General features: G+C 43.5%; 1 protein-coding gene across 2 annotated transcripts; it reads left to right on the top strand.

The window, feature by feature from the left end:
- Nucleotides 1–3,138: 3,138 nt before the first annotated feature.
- Nucleotides 3,139–21,146, top strand: OGFRL1 (opioid growth factor receptor like 1). Of its 2 annotated transcripts, none has more exons than XM_057527896.1 (7): nt 3,139–3,544; nt 7,948–8,034; nt 8,189–8,267; nt 11,013–11,091; nt 11,181–11,247; nt 11,352–11,497; nt 16,065–21,146. In XM_057527896.1, the coding sequence occupies exons 1-7, from the start codon at nt 3,305–3,307 to the stop codon at nt 16,729–16,731; spliced, it is 1,365 nt and encodes a 454-aa protein (XP_057383879.1). In that variant the 5' UTR covers nt 3,139–3,304; the 3' UTR covers nt 16,732–21,146. The 2 variants fall into 2 exon arrangements, with proteins under 2 accessions (XP_057383879.1, XP_057383878.1); XM_057527895.1 differs by having other exon boundaries at nt 8,186–8,267.
- The last annotated feature ends 219 nt before the right edge of the window (nt 21,147–21,365 follow it).

Here is a 21,365-nt window from a genome sequence, read left to right as displayed (position 1 = left end):
GAGGATGTCATTTATCTACTCCCTACACTTTTCCTCTTAATACAAAACGATAAAACAAAAAGTGTCCCCTCGGAAGTAATGGAAATAGAACTGCTTTTGATAAAAGAGGGTGATTTTTTTTTTTAGAACATATTTTTTTTTTTCCTCCATGGGTCTAAAATTCCCGGGAGCTACTGAGAAGTTAACTCCTGAGGTTGGATAAAAATCGCCTTTGGGGGCTTCCCTGGTGGCGCAGTGGTTGAGAATCTGCCTGCTAATGCAGGGGACACGGGTTCGAGCCCTGGTCTGGGAAGATCCCACATGCCACGGAGCAGCTGGGCCCGTGAGCCACAACTACTGAGCCTGCGCGTCTGGAGCCTGTGCCCCGCAACGGGAGGGGCCGCGAAAGTGAAAGGCCCGCGCACTGCGATGAAGAGCGGTCCCTGCACCGCGATGAAGAGTGGCCCCCACTTGCCGTAACTAGAGAAAGCCCTCGCATGAACCGAAGACCCAACACAGCCAAAAATAAATAAAAATAAATAAATAAAGTAGCTATAAAATTAAAAAAAAAAATCGCCTTTGATCTACCGTTTCCTTTTATATGAAAGGCTCTCAAAGGAAATTCTATAACAATAAACCTTCTTTCTTAAAGTCCCTAAAACACAATTCACTATAAAAAAATTTATGTCACATGTATCTTGGATTCTAGACAAAAAAGTTTAGTTCCTGAAGGACCAGGTCCAACTGACAATGCCCTCTCCATTCAAGGACATGGTTGAAACCATGACAAGGTTGAAACAGTTACACTGGAGCATGGCTATAGTATCTGGAGAGCTTAGGGTAGATTCTGGGTACAAGGAGTCAGAAGTTATACTTTGTAATAGGCCATTATGGTAGTAGTTTCTCCTCGTTCCATGTATATCTATTTAATTGCTGAGTTCAATATTCTTTGAAGATATACTGGTGAATAATGATTAGAGTTAATATGTATTGATAAATTAATATGTGCATGGCCCTAAGTGTTGGATTTTTTATATGAAGCAAAGACATACTTCTTTAGTGTCAATGCGGGAATGTTAAATACTCTCAAAGGTAGGGATAATGAAGAAATTTAGGTTTTCCGGTAGGGTAACTCCTATACAGAACCTGGAGAGGAGAGACCTCCAGAATTAACTTTCTTAACATAGATTGGACACAATGTGATCCATTATTGCTCCAAACTTACTTTTAAAGATCACTACTTAAGGTTTTTGGTAATACTTCATGTAAAATTATATTCTTTAGAAAATATATTGCACAACTTGGCACAAAATCTATTGCCCTATAAAAACTGATACATTTGCCAAAAGGTGGTGGAAAAGGTAAAGATTCAATTGCAGCAGTTATATGTACAAATACACATAGGCTTTCACAGACATTTTTCATTGTGCCATCGTTTGTGTAACTACTGCAAAATTTAGTGACTTAAAACAGTAGCCATTTTATTGTTTTCTCTATTTTGAGGGTCAGGAATTTGAGCAGGGCTCTGCTGGGTGGCTCCTTTGTTCCGTATGGCAACAGTGGAGGTCACTGAGAGGTATTAGCGGGCAGATGGGCTGGTCTGGAGTATCCAATAAAACCCAGCAGGATGCAGCAGGGGATGCTGGAAGGCAGGACCTCGCTGGGACTGGCGACCAAAAGACAGACACAGCGGCCTTTCCCTCAGTCTCCGGGGAGTGGAACTTCTTATATGGCAGCTCAGGGCTGCACAATAGTAGGTTCCCGAGACCTCAGGAGAAGAGGCAAGATTCCTTATAGCTTTACCTTGCAAATTCCAGATATTCTGGAAAATCCTCCACAGTCTGTTTTCCAAAGCAAGCCCCTGTGGTCAGCCTTGATTCAAAGGGTAGGGAGTTAGACTGTACCTCTCAAGGGGAGGTGAGCAAAGAACATGAGGCCAATTGTAATCTACACACAGCCAGACCAGGAGCACCCGGGCACAGCAGCTATCACTAGACTTTCTTTTCTGGGATACTTACGGCTAGACGGACAGCATTTACTTCTGCAACGTGTTCTGGTCCTCTGCCATTGGATGATGACTCGAAACTCCCAGATGGGACCAGCTAGATTCGTGTGGCCTACCCCTGCCCCATGTTTTCTTCACTAAGCCGTTATGACCAGCAAGTCTTTTGTGTGTGTCAGGTCTACTTGTGTGTCTGTTACTTATTAGTTTTAGATCATTCGTGGATCATAGTAAGTCAGGGCTGCAAGGGACGTGGAAGAGAAAATCGGGTCCTGTTTGATAGTAAATTTAGGTTTAAAGTAGCTGTGTGACCTGTCCAAGGGCAGAAACTGATTAGGGGCAGAGCCACAGCCATAGTGCTTGAAGACGGGCAGTCCTGACTTACCTGTGGAATGGGCATCCTGTTAACCTATCCTCGCCCTATAAACAGCCCATCGTCCTTGTTGCGGTCTCCTATTTCACCACGAAACATTCAGAAAGAAGCTTTAGACGTGTACGTCGAACCTGTCTACTCAGCCCACAGTCTGTGGATGTGAGCTGAGCACGCGCCGGACTCCGCACGTGCAGGCGTGGCCTCCTCTAGCCGGAAGGCCGTAATGCAAAGTTGACAGGAGTCACTTGTTCCATCGTGCTGTTTCACCTTTAGGTACTTCTAAAACACGTTTTCCCCTGCTGTCCTTCCATTTACAGGACAGACCAAGGGGCCGAGGATTCTGAGTTTTTCCTCCGAGCACAGATGCGGAGTGGGTGTTAGTGAAACCATCCCCGGATGCAGGTGAAAGTCTGATGGTTATTGCTGCTTTTGCTCCTTGGATGAGGTAGCAGACAGCTTTGACTTTGTGGTCCGCGGGGACTCCGGATGGCTGCCCAGATGCAGTCCCGGTAGCTCGGGGTTTCTATTGATGTGCTGCCCGGTCACCACCAGTTTTGTCTTCTGCCGCGGCCAATCCGTCTTCCTCCCGGACCAGCCGGGAGAGGGGGCGGGATGTGGACGGGACTCGCCCGCAGACGGCGACGCCTCCTCGGACCCCGATCCGCCCCCCGGGCACGTCCGAGGCCGAGGGAGGCGGGCCTTCCGGGGGGCAGAGCTGCGGGCGCGGCGCGCGGGGCCAAGGAGGCGGGAGCGATGGGCGGGCTCGGGCGCGGGCGGCGGTCCCGGGGCCGCGGGCTCCTCCCCGCCCTGCGCCCGCCGCTCGCCGCGCGCAGGCGGAGCGGGCTGGGCGCCGAGGTGCCGCCCAGCGCCCTGGCCGCGGCCCTGCCCGGGCCCTAGCGCCGCCGCAGCCGGAGCCCGGAGCCCCGCGCCCGCCCGCGCCCGCCTCTCCGATGGGCAACCTGCTCGGCGGGGTCGGCGTGCGCGAGCCCACCACCGTGGAGGACTGCGACTCCACCTGGCAGACGGACTCGGAGCCCGAGCCCGAGGAACCGGGGCCGGGCGGCGGCGAGGGCCCGGGGCGGGAGCCCGCGCAGCCCCCGGATCCCCCGGAGCCCCCGGAGCGAGCCGGCGGCCGGCCACGCGCCAGCCCCGCGCCCGACCGGGACGCCGAGGCGGCGGGCGCCGAGCAGGTACGCGGCCGCGGGGGCCTCGGGCCGGGATGGGGGGGACGCCGCCGGGAAGGGGGCGGCCCCGGGCGACCCCCGCGCGCGGGGCCTGGGCGGGGGCTGAGCGGGACGGCTCGTCCTCCCCCCGCCGTCCCGCTACCCCGGGACCCAGGCCTGCGAGCGGAGGTCGCCCGGGGCCGTCCGCTGCCGGCCTGGGGCCTGAGCGCGGGCACGACGAGGCGGTCCCTCCGGGCAGAACCCAACTTGGAGGGGTGTCTTCTCTGCCTCCGCAGACGGGTGATGGAAGGCGGGGTGGGAGGAACCTGCCTCCGAACAGAGGATTGTGAAAACCCGTCTAGTGCGTGTTATTGGTAAAAAACAAACAAACAAACAAAAAACCCGGAATGAGGTGGGACTGCGATGGAGCAGCGAGCAGTCTCCCTACGGCGGGAGTCCCCATCCGACTTTAAAACATCAGGGTTCCTCTTCCAAGTCAGGCCTTCCAACCCAGGAGTTCAGGGCACGCTTCAAAAATCCTATTTCACCCGGAAGACTTGTTGATCCAGCTGTGCTTAAGTCATTTGCCCACTACAATTCGGAGGAGAGGTTAGTGAGGAGATAAATATCCCTTTTAACCTCTGATGGCCTGAAAATAATCCAGAAAACTTCAAAAAGGAGGAGCTGCATGGCCAAGCCTCTGAAGAAGTGCGCCTGGCAGAGCTCTGACAGGCTGGTGGTCCCGGGTTGGGCCCTCCTTCCCATCAGCCATGGGGGGATGAGGGTGGGAAGTGGAGCCCCAAATCTGATGTACGCACGGGCTCTTGGCTCGAGGAGAGGAATCAGCGGTATATTTTATAGGAAGGCTGCCTTCTACATGTTGACGATCATCTCTTTTTGGGTCAGCAGGAAACAGTCTTAGTGCAGGCTCTATGCTATCCAGGTCATTTCCATCAACTGCAGTTTCAGGGGTGGGGTACGGTGGGAGTTCCTGTTTTGAGTCCCCACTTTAGAGAAAACTGAGGCTTAGGAGAAGCTTGCCCAAGATCATCCAGGGAGAGGGGGGGTTGCAAACCCAAGTATGCCTGTCACCAGCATCAGAACTTCTGACCTGCTGGAGTCGTGAATGCAACTCTGCCCCTTGCTACTGGGTCATCTTGCCTTGCGAACTCAACCTCAGGGAAGTATGAGACACTGTATTCCAGTGTTCTTCTCTTCCACTTGTCTCCAAATGAAGAAACCTTCTGAAGACGTTTGGGATGTCAAAAAACACCCGCTCAGATTCAGTCCAACTAACCTGGTCCATCTATATAAGACAGTTTTATAATTAATGTTTTAATCAGTTAATTGCAACCCCAGTAAATGGTAAATGTCACCAACCCTTCCTTTTCCCCTTTAATGATTAATTTTTCTTCTCAGTATCACCATGTAACTTCTACTTTTTTTTTTTTTTTTAGAAACACAACGCTCAGATTTTATTTATTTATTTATTTATTTAGGCTGTGTTGGGTCTTCGTTTCTGTGCGAGGGCTTTCTCTAGTTGCGGCGAGCGGGGGCCACTCTTCATCGCGGTGCGCGGGCCTCTCACTATCGCGGCCCCTCCTGTTGCGGGGCACAGGCTCCAGACGCGCAGGCTCAGTAATTGTGGCTCACGGGCCCAGTTGCTCCGCGGCATGTGGGATCTTCCCAGACCAGGGCTCGAACCCGTGTCCCCTGCATTGGCAGGCAGATTCTCAACCATTGCGCCACCAGGGAAGCCCACTTGTATTTTTAATGCTGCTCTTGACTGTCCACCTCATCTGTTCCCTACTCCCCACAGTCATTTGCAAGAACTACTGGAGCTACCTTTAAAGTCTGTCCCAGACTGACTACTTCTTACCAGCTGCATTGCTGTATTCCTAGTCCGAGTGAATAGTTGACAAACGACAGTGCCATGAACTGAGATGGGGAAGTCTAGGGAGAAAGCAGCAGCCGAGGTTAAGTCAGGACTGCTCTTGGGTTTAATATCTAATGAGACATCCAAGTGGAGCTGGTGAGTAGTTAATTACGAGCGGCGCCTCGGTCCAGAACTGGAGTCATCAGCATGTAAGGGTGGAGGTACTTAAAGTCCTGGGAAGATAATGGGGTCATCAAGGAGCGTGAGAAATGTGGTCAAGCCCTGGGCACTCCTCCACTGAGAGCACGTGAGGAGGAGGAGCCAAAGATGAGGCTGACCAGGGGCGACCGATGAGATGGGAAGGAAACCAGGGCAGGTGTGGCATGTGACAGTCTTTCAGGAAGGAGAGGGGTCAGCTGACCCCATGCTGCTGGGAGGTTGCCTGAGTTGAGCACCCAGCGGGATGCTCAGTAAGATGGAAGTTTGTTAGGTGACATTCACAAGAGTTGTTTGGATGGAATGCGGAGGATGAAAGCCCGGTTGGGGTGGTACATGGGAGGAGAGGAGACAGACAGCGACTCTGGGCAGCTCTCCGGTGAGGCTTTACTGTAAAAGGGAGCAGAGCTGTGGATCTGTCATTCAGGTGGGGTTTGGGTCAGTTCCAATTTGCGTATGTTTGTTTTAAGATGAGAGATACCACAGCATGTTTGCTGAAGGAAATGACCCAGAAGACAGGGACATTTTGGTGACACAGGAACTAGGAATAATATGTTAAGGAACAAAATCAGTGACTGAGCAGGTGAAAGTGGGTGGGATAGAGAGACCAAAGGAGCGGGAAGTGGGGGGGAGCAGGGACCCTGCCGGCAGGTTGGCACATTTAGAGGATGGAGGAAGTGGGCGTTCCCGTGAAAATCCTGGGAAATAGGTAGTGTGTGAGTCATTCTCATTTCAAAGAGGATCAAACTAGGATTCAGTTAAAAGCCTCACAAAGCAGCAGCAGAGGGAAGACTCAGCCCAAGTATCCTGACTCCCAGTTTTGGGCCTTTGACGTTACACCACGGTCTCTATAATGATCCATCGCATTTGGTGGAGCTGAAACTGATTCAGACCTAATTAGTTAGACTTGGAGCCCAGAGCCTGGGGTTCTCATTCTCCCGCTGTCGCTGGGCTCTTGGTGTCGGTGAAATTCTCCGAGCCTGGGTTACCTTGTTTCTAAGATGGAAGCACTCCTAACTGCCTGCCAGGTGTGTTATAAGAATCAAAGGAAATAATATATGTGCTTTGTACATGGAAAAGTGCTTTCTATACACACATGTCAGATGATGAGTCATGGGGTTGTAGCTCAGGCTAAATAGATTCAGAAACCTGCTAGGCAGAGCTATTTTGACACGTGTGGCAAGGACCAGAACATAAGCTTTGCCTTGCTTACGTAATGTGACAGAGTAGCCCGTGTTAAAACACCAGCGAGTCTGGTAAGTATCTCTGTACTTGTAGTAATAGTGAGAATCACGCCACTTCAGAAACGTGTGAGGACTGCTTAGAGGATGCCAGTCTGTCAGCACAGATGGGGGCGGGGGCTGAGGAGAAAAGGGTAGGGGCAGAGCTCTTAATGAATATTCAGACCTAAACTTTGTCATCTGTTTCATCATTGTCACCAGTCTTGTTGCCCTTCTGTGTGACACTGGACCCAAAGCAAGTTCCTGTACGTTATAATAGTATTGACACATGCAGTTAGGGAATGCAAACTGATTATATTGACCTGTATCTTATATTTTCAAAATTATGTCATGGGGCTGGGAGTTTTGTTTAGAATTTAAATAGTGTGAGTAAACTACCACATATAAGTTACTACAGTGTAATGTGAAGTTCATTCCAATTGAGAGCTTTTATTGCTTTGTGTGTATATATTTGAAATTTGCTAGCTTTTATCACATTGTATTATCACTGAATTAATGGAAGGTTATTCATACCTTTGTGTACCTGTTATGGTGCTGTAAAGGGTGGAATTTAGAAAGCTATTTAGTTTGTGTTAAAAACCCCCTTTCCTTGCATTAATATTACTTGACTTCCAAGTACAGCTAAACATTGCAAAATTAATGACAATTTTCTTTGAGGAATTGATTTATTATCTTAACACTTTTTTTTTTAGTGTTATGTAAAGTATTCTAAAATAAGTTTGGTCAAAGAATCACTTGTGTAACCTCTGGTAAAATATAGGTCTTGAATTCATTTTAAGAATTCTAAGGTTTTAAGGTTTCTAATGGATACCGATCATAACATTTGGCCTCTATAGGCTTTTGGTGAATAATAAAGTTTTTTTAGTGAAACACCTTAGGACAAAGGTTATTGGCTTCAACTCAGGAAACGAGAATGCCAGCAAATGTTGCTAGTAAGCATTATTAAGACGACATTTATAATATCTTCATTTATCTGGACATCTTGACCCTTTTCAGGCTTTCTTTATGGATGTTCATTATTTTAAGTTTGTTCTGGAAACGTTTTGGTGAAATTATCTTGCTTCAACATGTAAATGGAATTTCATTTTTTATTTTAGGGTGCTGATTCCACTGAAGTATCTGCCAAACCAAAGAGAAGTTTTTATGCTGCGAGGGATTTGTACAAATACCGACACCAGTACCCAGTAAGACTATAGAATTTTTTTTTCTAAAATGTAAAATATTTCCCTTCTGTCTTTGTTACTTTGTGGTGCCAGTGAGCAAATGTGCAAGGAAGGTCCTTGTGCCTTTTTTTATATGTCCATATGCTGGAGATTGATTTATTTTTTCCTTTAGCAGAACTTCAAAGATATCCGATATCAAAATGACTTGAGCAATCTTCGTTTTTATAAGAATAAAATTCCATTTAAGCCTGATGGTGAGTAATCCGCTACCTTGGTAAAAAGCAAGCTTTAAATAGTAGTACCGCTTGTCATTCTTTGTTCATTCCATGGTCAGTGCATTCATTGTTCACTGACTGGCTTGACTCTGCCCTGACGTCCACTGTGTCCCCAGAGTCCTAGACCCTTGAGCTGTAAGCATCTGCTCAGCGGATTCTGAGGGAGTAACTTGAGGATTAGCAGTCCTTCCCACCACCTGTTTACAGTGGCAACTACTATCTGAAAGGTAGTGGGGGCCATTTTTGTGAGAGGAAAAGAGGAGATTTTGAGAACCATAGAATATTAGTTTATTAAGGAACCATAGGGGAGATCAAATTCAGTTTCCTCATTTTAAAGATGAAGTTGCTGGGTCTTGATGACCGACTTGATCATAGACTTGATCATAGACTTGGATCTGGGCTCCAGAGTTCGGTGTTCTTTTCACTGTGCCAAACCCGGAAAATCTTTGGAACATAATTGAAAGGTGGTTTTTCTATTAGAATAATCTTTCCCGTCGATTTTCAGATTCAAGGTCAGGGAACTAGAGCAGCCCCAGTTCAGCGTTCCAACATCCCAGGGAGGGAACTGCAGACACTGTAGATCTCCACGCAACTCTGTCAGATATACTGGCCTTCCTCCACACTCTACAGTTGCCCTCCCAGGATCTTTCCTAAACCTTTAGTGAGAGGGTGCAGTCTCCGTGGTGATATGCACGATTCACCCAGGCACCAGGCCGTGGTTCGTGGTGGGCGTCCTCATTTTATCCAGGTCAAGCCAGAAAGCTGGCTGTTCCCCGTCCGTAGAGCCCTTATCTCTGTGAGGTGACCAGATGGCCCTGGCTGCTGTTCTTTACTCTCAGTGGAAACCCAGCCAGATCCCCAGCAGCGTGAGTCAGGGAGCGAGGGTCATGGATTGCAAAGCTCTCCGAGTGGCAGGACCTTGCATTCTTTGATGAACTAACTGGCTGAGGAATATCTAAGGAATTCCCTATATTTGTGCAGCGGCAGATACGCCAGTTCGAAATTAGGATGTAAGAACTTTGCTGCAATGGCCAGATCCCCTTATCTTTAGTTGATGTCTGGTGTCCCAGAAGTCTGCCCTGTTTTGGAAGGAGCCCTCTAGATAAAAATGCCCTGTTGTATTGACTAACGGTAGAAAGGTACTGCTTTATTTACTAACTGAAATAGTATTCATTAAATTAGTCAGCTTTTTAGGGCCTGGAGTAAGAAAACCTTTTGAAGAAATGCAATGATAGATAGCTAATTTGACTCTGATGTGAATTAAAAAAAATTTTCCCAAAGGAATGCCTTCAAAATATTAAAAACATTGAACGTAGAGATAATGACAGTATTTAACTCACTTATTTTTATGTTTCTAACAGTGAATTTATTTTTGAGGTGGTAATTTAGAGCAATAACTTAAAGCAATGCATTAATTTTTTGTAATCTTTATCACCAAAGTTATTTGGAAATCTTATAAGACTGGTGGAGGTCAGAAGTTTTAGCTAAGGTCACATAAAATGTTATTCTAGTTTATTAAATAAATTACATCAACTCTCACTTTCCTTCCTGGTATGTGTGAACACACACACACACACACACACACACACACCCCCCACACTTGCCAGTAAGCATAAGGCTGCAACGATGTATGTTACTTATTAAGTAGGAGGAGGGATAGATAGAAGGGGAAACAAATGGGAAATTATGGAGGTAAATGGCTTCAACATGCTGATGATTAAAAAACAGCCTTTTACCAAAAACCCTGAGTGTGGACCTCTAGTACAAACTGGTGATCTCTGGAGGAAACGAGAACGAGATGAGTTATGTTTAGAAAGATATTAGGTTGTTGTGTCTTTTCCTGTAAAATTGACTAAATGGACGCACAGTCAGTTGTGACTAGACAGATTTGGGAAGCAGAGGATTTTGCCGTGATAAGTTCTTATAGGAGAAGAACTGGATGTGGTGAAGAAGAGGGCTTACGTTTCAGAACCAGAAAGACCTGTGTTCTACTCCTGGTTTTGTTAGTGTGTGACTGAGCAAATCACACCACGTCCTCAGTAGTAAAGCAGGGCTGGTGAGGCTGGTTTGAGGCAGTGCTGGGGGGATTCAGCGGGCTGGCTACACCCTGTGTAATCCCGGCCCCCGCCGCTAGGAGGCGCTCACCACCATTTCCTTTCCCTTTTCTCTCCTCCCTTTTCTTCTTTTCCCTGCTTCTCTCCTTTCTCTTCTTCCCATCTTTGTCTCCTTCCTTTCTTTTTGCCTGGCATACATTTCATTTTTATTTGATCTAGTATTTCAAGAACTCTCTGGCCCTCCAGGGCAGGGGTTGGCCAACTTTCTCTGTACAGAGCCGGAGAGTAAATATCCTCAGCTTTGCGGGCCACGCAATCTCTGTTGCAACTACTCAACTCCCCTGTTATGATAGAAAATACGTGAATGGATGTGCCTGGCTGTGTTCCAATAAAGCTTTATTTATAAAGCAGATGGCAGGCCATAGGTTGCCAGCCTCTGCTGTAGAGTAAGTGTCCGGTAGCGCTTTCTGCGATCTGAGGCGCCGTAAACTTTTTTTAGAATTAGGCTTATTACGTAACAGCGTATATGGCATGGGGTATTCGTCTTACAGAAGCATTGTTGTCGTGTGCCGTTGTTAAGGTTTAACGTGAGGCTTAAGCGATTCAGTCTTAAAATGCCTCCAACAATGTTTTACACGTCTGGTTCGTGTTCTAAATCTTTACTCTTTAGGTGTTTACATTGAAGAAGTCCTCAGTAAGTGGAAAGGAGATTACGAGAAGCTGGAATACAGCCACACCTACATCCAATGGTCAGTCGTGTGCCCTCTCTCGCACCTGTTTCATCATGTGTGTCTCCCAGGCAGCATTAATATAAAAATATTATTTTTCTAAAACGTAGGCTTTTCCCCCTGAGAGAACAAGGCTTGAACTTTTATGCTAAAGAACTAACTACGTATGAAATTGAGGTAAGGCACGCTCATTTCATTTGGTGTGAATTAGCCAAATAATATTGCCATTTGATGGCCCTGGTAAGTCCGAGTCACCCAGCTGACTTTTCTTTTTTCATTAGGAATTCAAGAAAACAAAAGAGGCGATTAGAAGATTCCTCTTGGCTTATAAAATGATGTTGGAATTTTTTGGAATAAAACTGATAGATAAAACTGGAAATGTTGCTCGGGCTGTTAACTGGCAGGAAAGGTTTCAGCACCTGAACGAGTAAGTAAAGCCCCGCAGTGCGACCCGGGCTGCTGTGGTGTTTACCCCGGGTTGGAATTCTCTCTGTGGCTCATAGAACTGAGCAACAGATGGACTCGGGAATTTGAATTCAAAAGCTCATCTGAAATGCATTTTATTCCTGGTCTATATTCTAAAGCAAAACAAAGCAGCAGCCAAAAAGGAATGACATTCCAGGTAGAAACGCGGCTGCTCGGTTTCAGAGCTGTTTCTTCCTGAAGCATCTGCGCTGCCCCCAGCCAAGTGTGGCCTCGCTCCCTCTTTACACCACGTTGCTCGGCCTTTATGGTTGTTGTTTGTGACACTTTTCCAGACCCCTCCCCGAGGCTGTGAGATTCTGGTAGCTCAGCATGCACCTCAGGCACAGTGCCTGCTTAGATTAAATCCATGAATTAAGCCTATGACATAAAAATCATTTCATAAGACTGACAGGTACGCGTACATTTTACTAAGAAAGAGGGAAAATTAGAATCTTCGCCATTTAGGTCAAAACCAGAAGCCCAGGGACTTCCCTGGTGGTCCAGTGGCTAAGACTCTGCACTCCCAATTCCGGGGGACTGGGTTCGATCCCTGGTCAGGGAACTAGATCCCACATGCCGCAACTAAGAGTTCGCATGCCGCAACTAAAGATCCCACGTGCCGCAACTAAGACCCGGTGCAGCCAAATAAATAAATAAATATTAAAAAAAACAAAAAAAACAAAAAAAAACCCAGAGGCCCATTTTTAGTTAATAAAGCCAAACACCTGGAAGAAAGTTTTACCAGTTTATTTGGAATTGATTTGCTATATTCTTTTGCTTGGATATTTATAACTTTCATTAACACTTATGCCCAAAGTTTCTTTTTTTATTATTATTATTTTCTTTGCATGCAAACTGGCTTTTTCTTCTTTTTTAATTTTTTATTTATTTATTTATTTTTGGCTGAGTTGGGTCTTCGTTGCTGCACGCGGGCTTTCTCTAGTTGCGGCGAGCAGGGGCTACTCTTCGTTGCAGTGTGCGGGCTTCTCATTGCAGTGGCTTCTCTTGTTGCGGAGCGGGCTCAGTAGTTGTGGCTCACGGGCTCTAGAGCGCAGGCTCAGGATTTGTGGCACACGGGGTTAGTTGCTCTGCGGCATGTGGGATCTTCCTGGACCAGGGCTCGAACCTGTGTCTCCTGCATTGGCAGGCGGATTCTTAACCACTGCGCCACCAAGGAAGCCCTTTTTCTTTTTAATTATAGGGTGACTTATGAGCACTGGACTATAAAACCAACTTTAAACATTTTTAGCACATTGTAATTCGCTGAACTGGGCAAGTACTAAGAGAAAAACAAAATTAAAACTAACCTAAGAAATTTTTCTTTGCCCCAAACAGAATTTTTTGCATTGATTAACTAAATTTTTTGTGTTTTCCTTGAACTTTTATCTTGCTTGGGTAAAATGAGTATGAGTACAATATTAATGTTTAAGCCTTCCATTTACTTTATTAGTTATAATCAACGCTGTTAAAATGGTAGCTTGCCCTAAAACACGCAGGATATGGGCATAAAGCTTTATGATCTTGACTAGAACACCCATTAACTCATAACTCAAGTTCACTTTGATTTCTGTAGAGCACTTATAGCAGAAGTATATACGCCTCTGCCTAAGCAATGCAGGTAGCTATCTCTGGACAGAGTTTCTAAGCACTTATGTGAGACTGTCACAGAAAGCTGTGTGCAAGTAGCCTGTTGACATGAAGGACGGCAGAAGGCAGCCTTTGAAGAGGATCTGGTAGCATCTCATCTTCCGTGTACCCACGACTATCGTTTTAGAGAATCTCCACCTGGTTTTGTTTTGGTCGGAATAGCAATCATACTTAGTGAATGTTTGTTGAATGAATAATGATGAACAAAACAGGTTTGTCTGCCTAAATCCTCCTTGGAGTTTTATTGTCAGATCCTCAAATTAGTAGCTGGAAACCACCCTTCTGAAGGCTTTCGTTGAATGATCTCCTAGCTTGGGATGGGGAGGGAAACCTGACCCTTACCGCCCCATCCTGCTCCCTTTCTTTCCACCATCATTTTTCCTTTCCGTGGGTATTGCTTACAGCTTTTATTTGTGTTTTAATCTGTATGACATCTTGAGTTTTTCACAGTAAGCAGGGAGCTCAATACATTTATAGTAGCCCAGCGGATAAAAAATATTGAATGAAAATCAAGTGAAATAAAGTTTAGTGAACAAGTGACCATGACTAAAAGAGGTAAAACATTTTCAAACACGAGAGTGCAGATATATAGACCAACCACTAAGACGGATTTCCAATTTTATTTGTAATCACCTTGGATTACAGAGCTGTATTTTAGACCCTGGAATCCCCTCTCACTTTTACTTTCTGTCTCCTGGTTCTTGGCTTTTGTGTGTCCTTTCCTCGCTAACCTACTCTTCCTGACAGCTTCAGCCCTTCTTACTGCCCTTACCGCTGTCTGGAAGCCCAGCTTCTCTCTTTTATCTGCTATGCGACCCCAAAGTCTACTCACAGCTCTAGGAGAGTGGGGGGTTTTTTTGTATTTCTTTGTGACATTTATTTCAAATCATACTGAAACACCCGATTTCTTTCTTGTATGATTTTGTTCTATAATCCTGATCTTCATTCTCTTTAACCCAAGTGTTTGTCCTTTTCTACTCTTATGTAAACTTTTTAATTGGAGAACGTGTTGATACAGATAAGTGTGCACAGAAATTTTATCTTGGTCATTCATCCTGGACTGCATATGTGAAATTGAGCTGCTTGCAAATATAGTAAATTTTGTTGTGTCATATAACTCTTCTTTGGGGTTTTTAAAGGAAAACATTCTTCCGCTTTTCCATATCTCTCTTTCTCATAGACTTATGAAGCAGATGTTGGGATTTTACCACCAAGTTTTTAGAGTATGCAAACTCTACATTGGATCAGTCTTGCTGATAAAGACATTGTCTTAACTTCACTCAAATTTGTATTGTCTCAAAAGACTGGTACTTCCTAACTATTAACAAATACAGATTCATAAAACTGAAATGTATCTGTGCTATGTTGTACCCTTTGGCCTTTAAAGAGTTGAATAGTAAGAGAACACTATTTTGGTAAACATCCAGAAGGTTGGAGATAATGAAAACTGCTGGACTTGTCATTTCCAGTGTCTGGTGAGCCCGTATCATTAAGGGTTTAGTTTTGTCCAAACTAACTCTCCTTTTAAAATATAAGGCTATGGAACGACACCCTTCCATCCCTCAAATAATTCAGTATCCTTCTCCATGCTTCCCAAATAAGTTGCTAGTTATTCCTAAGTGAATACCAAGCACTTGTGGAAACCAAGGCAGGTGTATGCGATGCTTGTCTAAAGTTCAGTGTCTGAGGTATAGACAGGTTTGGGGAAGTGAGGAATAAGTGGTGCAATATTGGGTGAGTAACTAACCTGGGCTGTTGATGACACACGTGATTAATACATGGACCTGAAGGTTCCCTTAGGATGCAGCCAGGTATTTGTAATAAAGCGACTCTTGGGCTAAGTGAGGTGGGGGGGGCAAGATTATGAATTGTGACAAAATAGGTTTGGAAAGCTTTCATCTGCTAATGGCTTTAGTTTTGGGACAAAAAAAGAAAGATGTTAGTGCAATCTGGGGAAAGAGGAGTCTTTGCAGTCAATGCCATTAGAAGCAAAATTTTAAATTCTGTGATAGGGAAAGAGGAGGCGAGAGAGAGGCCACAGATGGGAGAGAATGAGGTGATTAAGTTGGGATAAGTACACATATGGTAGTCCTTAGTACCAAATCTGAATAAGACCGATACCGATAATTATACTGATGTTAAATAGTATCTGATATTTATTGAGTTCCACATGCTCTGCATATATGTCAGCTAATTCGATGCTTACAAGTGCAGTGAGGTGTGGGCCCTTTTTCCCGCGTTACAGGTGAGGGTACTTGAGCCTTAGAGGTGCCGTGATTTCACGTAGCTGTTGATGGCACAGCTAGGGTGTGAATTCACTTCTGACTCCAAAGCCTGCACTCTTTGCTCTGCTAAATAAGTCAGCTCTGCCTCCTTTGTCGGAGTTGTTCTAGCAAGGTAGGATGGTTTCTGCCGCTTTCCTTCTGAGTTGGTTGATATGGCGGGTTCTGCTGGCCCGCCGACCCTGTAAGTCATACATTCGGCTGGTAACCAATGCTCAGCGCTGTTTACCTGTGACAGGTACGATACATTTGTGTAGTAGATAGTCATCCTCAGTGTATTTAGCAAACAAACAGCAATTCAACGTCCGTGGGAATACAGTTAAAATCTAAATGTTTTTCAAGTACGAAGAACTAAAGGAAAAAGGAGAATTTATTTTATGCGTTGGAGTTTTACATAGATTGGCATTACACTGAGGTACAGGGGTTTCACATCTTCTGTTTTATTCTTCTTAGCGGTGTCTACTACAACTTTTAGCAAAGTCATTACAAGGCATGTTTTCACAGCTTACGCTTCCATCAAAAGTAGTTTCCCAGTGGTTTTTATTCCCCCGTTTTCCGCCACCTAATTTTCCTCCTTCGTTGTATTCAATCCTCTTCCAGGTCTCAGCACAACTATTTAAGGATCACTCGTATTCTGAAAAGCCTCGGCGAGCTTGGATATGAAAGCTTTAAATCTCCTCTTGTAAAATTTATTCTTCATGAGGCTCTTGTGGAAAATACCATCCCCAATATTAAACAGAGCGCACTGGAGTATTTCGTGTACACAATTAGAGACAGAAGGGAAAGGAGAAGACTCCTGCGGTTCGCCCAGAAACATTACACGCCCTCAGAGAATTTTATCTGGGGACCACCCAGGAGGGAACAGCCTGAGGGCAGCAAAGCCCCGAAGACCCCCGCCCCGCCCACCTCGGGGCATCCCAGCCAGACGTCTATGCACAAAAAACCCAAGGACTCCAAAAATCCCTCTGCAGCTGTGCGTGTAAATAGCAAAGCTGCCGAAGACAGAAAAGTGGCACCTAGGGAGCCGGGGGAAGAGACAGACTGGCCCAGCTCAGAGGCCGGCAGTGAGGCTGCCAGGCCAGGAGACCCAGAGAGAGAGGGTGATGCCGAAAATTCCAGTCCTCAACCAGAAGAGACAATTGCTCATGCCCTGGAGAAAAAGGAGGGTGCATCTCCCTCTGAAACAGATGAAGAGGGGGAAAACCATAACAGAGACTGTGAAAGTCCTGGAGAGACAGGTTCCCACGATGACGCACTATTACAGTGAATTATCAGGAAGCCCACAAACCCGTGAGGCCACGTTTCGGAGGGTAGCCGGCTGTTGGCGATCTCTGTTGTAAGCAGTTAGTTGTCACTTGGTTTTGATTTTGGATGAGAATGAATTTAATATTTAACCAGAAGTCTGAAGACAGGACCCAATTAATGAATGTATTCTGTGACACTTTGGGGATGTGAGTTTTCGAATCCTGTACACGACAATTACTTTTAAATTATTTTCAATGTATCTGGAAACAATCATGTAGTCTTCGATATAGCAAATAAATTCTTTGGAGAGACTCCACTCTACATGAAGAAAATCAAGAGGATAATTTCGTTAGGTTGCCACCCCTTTGCCCGATTTATGGATTCCTTTTTTTTTTAAGCTGTGAGAAAGAATTTGGTTTTCTCAGATGTATTCACAAGAAATTGGGAGTTTTTTCATTACAGCACCTCAGCATGCTTATTTTTAGTTTCTGGTAAGTGGGATGGATGTTCTTGGGGAGATATACTGGCCCCTCCCCGTTTGTCGGTCCTGCTGTTTTTCCTCTTCCCCTCTCCATTCTCTCCCTCACTGGCCACCTGTGTCGGCTGGCACGTGCATTTCTAGTGTACATTTGGATGATCTACTACAGTGACATTTATGTGGCATAGAGGGGACTGTCGGCTGTATTATTTCAAGAATTTGCGTTGTTTAAAATAATAAAAATGGTTTTCTGTGTTAAGTGCTTAAAAACAAATTCTGATGCAAAAGTCCAAGAAGAGAATTTTGCCTTCTATGGCTGTTCTGTACAAATTTGGTGCTTGTTTCTGAATGCAAATGACTAAAGAATTAAAAAATAAGAAAGGAAATTATTCGTTTTCAAAAGGCATGCATCTGGCACTGGCAACAAGGCAGTGGTCCCTAAAACCATGAATATCTCAGTGTTATGCAGACTATGACATTAATATGGCTTAGTCCACAGTATATCTTTAGAAAAAATACAATCTGCTGCATCTCTAAGTTGTCAAAGCTCGAAATTGAGAACAGACTGGACATCCCATATATCCAGTTTTAGTAAGCACTGAGTGTGTTAATATTGGGTAAGAGCAAATAACTTTCTTGCTTATACTATTATTACTAATTATTACACATTCGAAAACAATCAAACACTGTGGTGAGAACTTCAGGGCATACGTACAAATATAGTGAAAGCAATTCACAGAAAAAATTTTTTTCACTTCATTTCATTTAGAAAGGAATTGGCTTTTGTGTGTTTCTTAGGCTCTTAAGGGAAGTTCCGTTCACTTTAACCCTCAGAGAATTTTTACTGTGTCCTATTTTTAAATCACATTATGTCATCTTCTGTTACCTTTATAGATCAGAGGATTTTTAGCAGAGGGTTTCTAGAAAATAAACACACAAGTAGTATGCTTTAGAAGGGTTTCATTGCCTTGAAGTTTACGTGAAACATCACTGTTGCTCAAATCTGACTTATTTTATATGAATGTTAGTAACGCTCGTGTTATATATTGTATTCCAATAAATATAGAATATTTTCTCACTATCATTTCTCATAATATGACAGTTTTTGCTTTCTACTGTTTTGTGAGGTGAGCATTAGGATTTGGGGAAACAATTCTGCTTTTGCATTTCAATTTCTTTTTTTTTACATGGGCCCTCTAATGGCCCCATCGAGCTCAATAAACAGTTTTACAGCTTAGGGCATGAGAGTAGGTTGTCACATTGGGCTGAATTGTAGGAATATGATTCATTTGAAATACCTTACCCATTTTGCATACATGATAAAGTGTTCACAACACTTTCTAAGTGCATAGTGTTAAAATTTTGTGACCAGATATTAAAATATTAAGTGGACAGATACTAAAATAAATGGATATCATCTGAATCACTTAGAAACTAGTAGTATATCAGAACCCTTAGAAGTAAAAATGTTTCATTCAATAATTTAACTTTTAGCATATTCCTAATTAGGGATTTGATTAGATTGTACTGTTTAATTTGAGAATATTTAGCCTCAAGGGAAAACTGCCTGGCTTCCACTTAAAACAGTGGCCTTTTTCTACCATGTTTTGAAATGCATACTCACGTGAAACAGTATGATTCCTACGTTTAATCTGTAAATCACTTATGAGAGAATTCTTCAGTGGAAACAAGTGAGAGGATGGCATTCCTTTTGCAGATAAAAATTATGAACGTCTAGAGTTTTTTCCTGTTAAGAATACTCTGTACATTCAATAGTTTTAAAATAAGATCTATAGGTGTGTCTTTAGGTGTATGTGTTACGACATGAAACAACCCTCTGGGTTTGACTGTGATGTCTTGTATTTTTAAAAACTACCATGTGCTTGCAGAAACTTACTAAGAAGCTGTTATAAAAACGCAGTGGAGCATGGCCAAATAACTAGAAACTTTATTGAATTTTTGTGAATATATAGACTTTATCGTTGTACCATGACTGTGAGGATATTGATAAATGACTGTATTGGCTATTGATAAAATACTAATTTGCATTTCACGCAAATAGATGTTATACCGCTTGGTTAGTCTAATATATTTCTAATATTTTGTGCTTTCATATCCCAAAGAAGATGATATATGTGAAAATATTTTGAAATACTGTAAAGTGATATATAATGACAAGATATATTTCTGTAGAGAAAATGTTTATAACCTTAAGAGTATTGTACCATTATACATTCTCATGCTCAATCTCATAAGAAGCTGAAAAGAATCATGACAGAACTGAAAATATGTCTGCTTTGTCTAAGTCAGGTCCAGTTCTCAGTTCAAAAATTATTTGGTATAGTTTTATTTTGAATTTTAGTTTTGAGAAACAACTTTTTTCAGTTTCAAGGAGAAAACAAAACTTATGACTCTGGAGTTACCAGAGAAGTTCTAAGATTTTTTGCTAAGTATTAAAAATATAAAGATTATGTTTAAAAATTACCAACATTGTTTCTAGTTTTTACACTTTAACCTGACAGAAGGAATGCTCTGGTGAAAAAGGAAAAATATTGTAGTACAGTATTACGTTTGAGTTACTCTCTAAAAAATCATTTTAGAAAGTAAACTTCCTTATCAAGTTGTCAAAAATTGGTTGAACTGATGGAGAGAGAATATTTGTTTAATTGTTTAAAGTTAAATTTCCCAAGTTTATAGTAGAGTTATGGTTGAGTGTATAATCTACTGAGTAACTAAATCAGTCCAGTTTTTTTGTCTTTCTATAATTGAGGCTCTTCTAAAAGCTTTATTTTCTAACCTGAGAAAAGAAGGGCGTTCTTGATCTTGCTTGATTGTAATTGCATTTGTGGGTCTCTCAAGTTTATTTGGGGTGAGTGGGGACTCTTTGTTACAGGAGTAGTTTTGAAGATTTCGATTTTGTTTCCCACTTAAAAAGTTCCCATTTTTTTTTTTCCTTTGGGGAATATCCATTAAGTGTAAGGTAGGCTGAAGTTAGACAAGCAAGAATCATTTCAAATGTAGGTGCAGTTGTAGAAAATGATGGCCTGGGTCAGTAGGATCTGGAAAATTAGGGGTGTACAAAGGGTTGACTTCTTTCAATTTAGAATTCTTTAGTGTTTATTCCATGAGCAGATTTGTGAGTAATCTCTAGCGTAACAGTGAGTACACCCTGCCTTTTTGCCTGTTCCAGCCCACCCAGCAGACTGTGCTTGGGGACAGACCATGTTTTAGAAACTCCTTATTACTGAAGTTAATAATATAATAATATAGTTATAAATATGAATGCCTGGAGGTGTCCAGATGTGCCTTAACTAATGTGAATGCTTTTCATTCAGAAGTTTAAATTTTTACTCCATTATAAAATCTTGCCATAAGAAACATTCCAAACTGTGAAGATCAGTTAATTTAATGAAAGTTACTTTCGTGCTTTTTCATTTTGGAGACATTTCCATTTGTATCAATAGCATCAGTTCAAAAGGAAGTGTACTAGCCACAATGTTCAAAAATGTGTTACATTTGAGGGAAGAAGTAAGCAAGATCTTACAGCAGAAAGATTAACTTCATTGTTACATTTATTTATGCTTCTGCCTAATTTTGCTACACCCTGTAATTTTCATTGTAAACATCTCTCAGTTACTACAAGTAATATTAATCTGTGTTTTACTTTTGCTTTTAGATACAGAGGGATGTAGAGAATGGAATTCTATTAGAGAAATGATTTAAAAGTTTAATTCCAGTAGATAGTTGGAGGAATCTGAAATTAATTTGGACTTTTATGCTGTAGTTTTATTAGAAACATGTACTGTTCTTGCTTTTTCCCTAGATTAGAGAGAATGTCTTTTGTCATCTTCTGCTTTTTCCCTCATCTGTTGAGAAGTTTATTGTTTTAGTTACTTGTGGGAAGTAACTTCTTAATATGTTTGTTTCCTTGAATTAAAGTGTTCATGTGGAGGATACAATTGACTGCTTCGTTTTATGGCCCAAACTCTGCCTGGAGGTTGAGTTCAGAGATGGGGAGGCGGCTGAGAACCAGAGCGGGCGTCTTGGTGAAGGGGCACGTACACTGGGCTGCATCCTCTCCAGTGGAGGAGGGGTCTCCGGAGCCTCCCCTGAATGACGAGGGTGTCGGGCCCCGTGATCGCTGTCTTCTGAGGAAGGTGGGCCACCTTGGACTTCAT

Source organism: Balaenoptera acutorostrata, chromosome 14 (genome assembly GCF_949987535.1).
Source record: "Balaenoptera acutorostrata chromosome 14, mBalAcu1.1, whole genome shotgun sequence".
In the NCBI taxonomy this organism is placed as follows: Eukaryota; Metazoa; Chordata; class Mammalia; order Artiodactyla; family Balaenopteridae; genus Balaenoptera; species Balaenoptera acutorostrata.
This window is presented reverse-complemented; position numbering and strand designations above follow the sequence as displayed.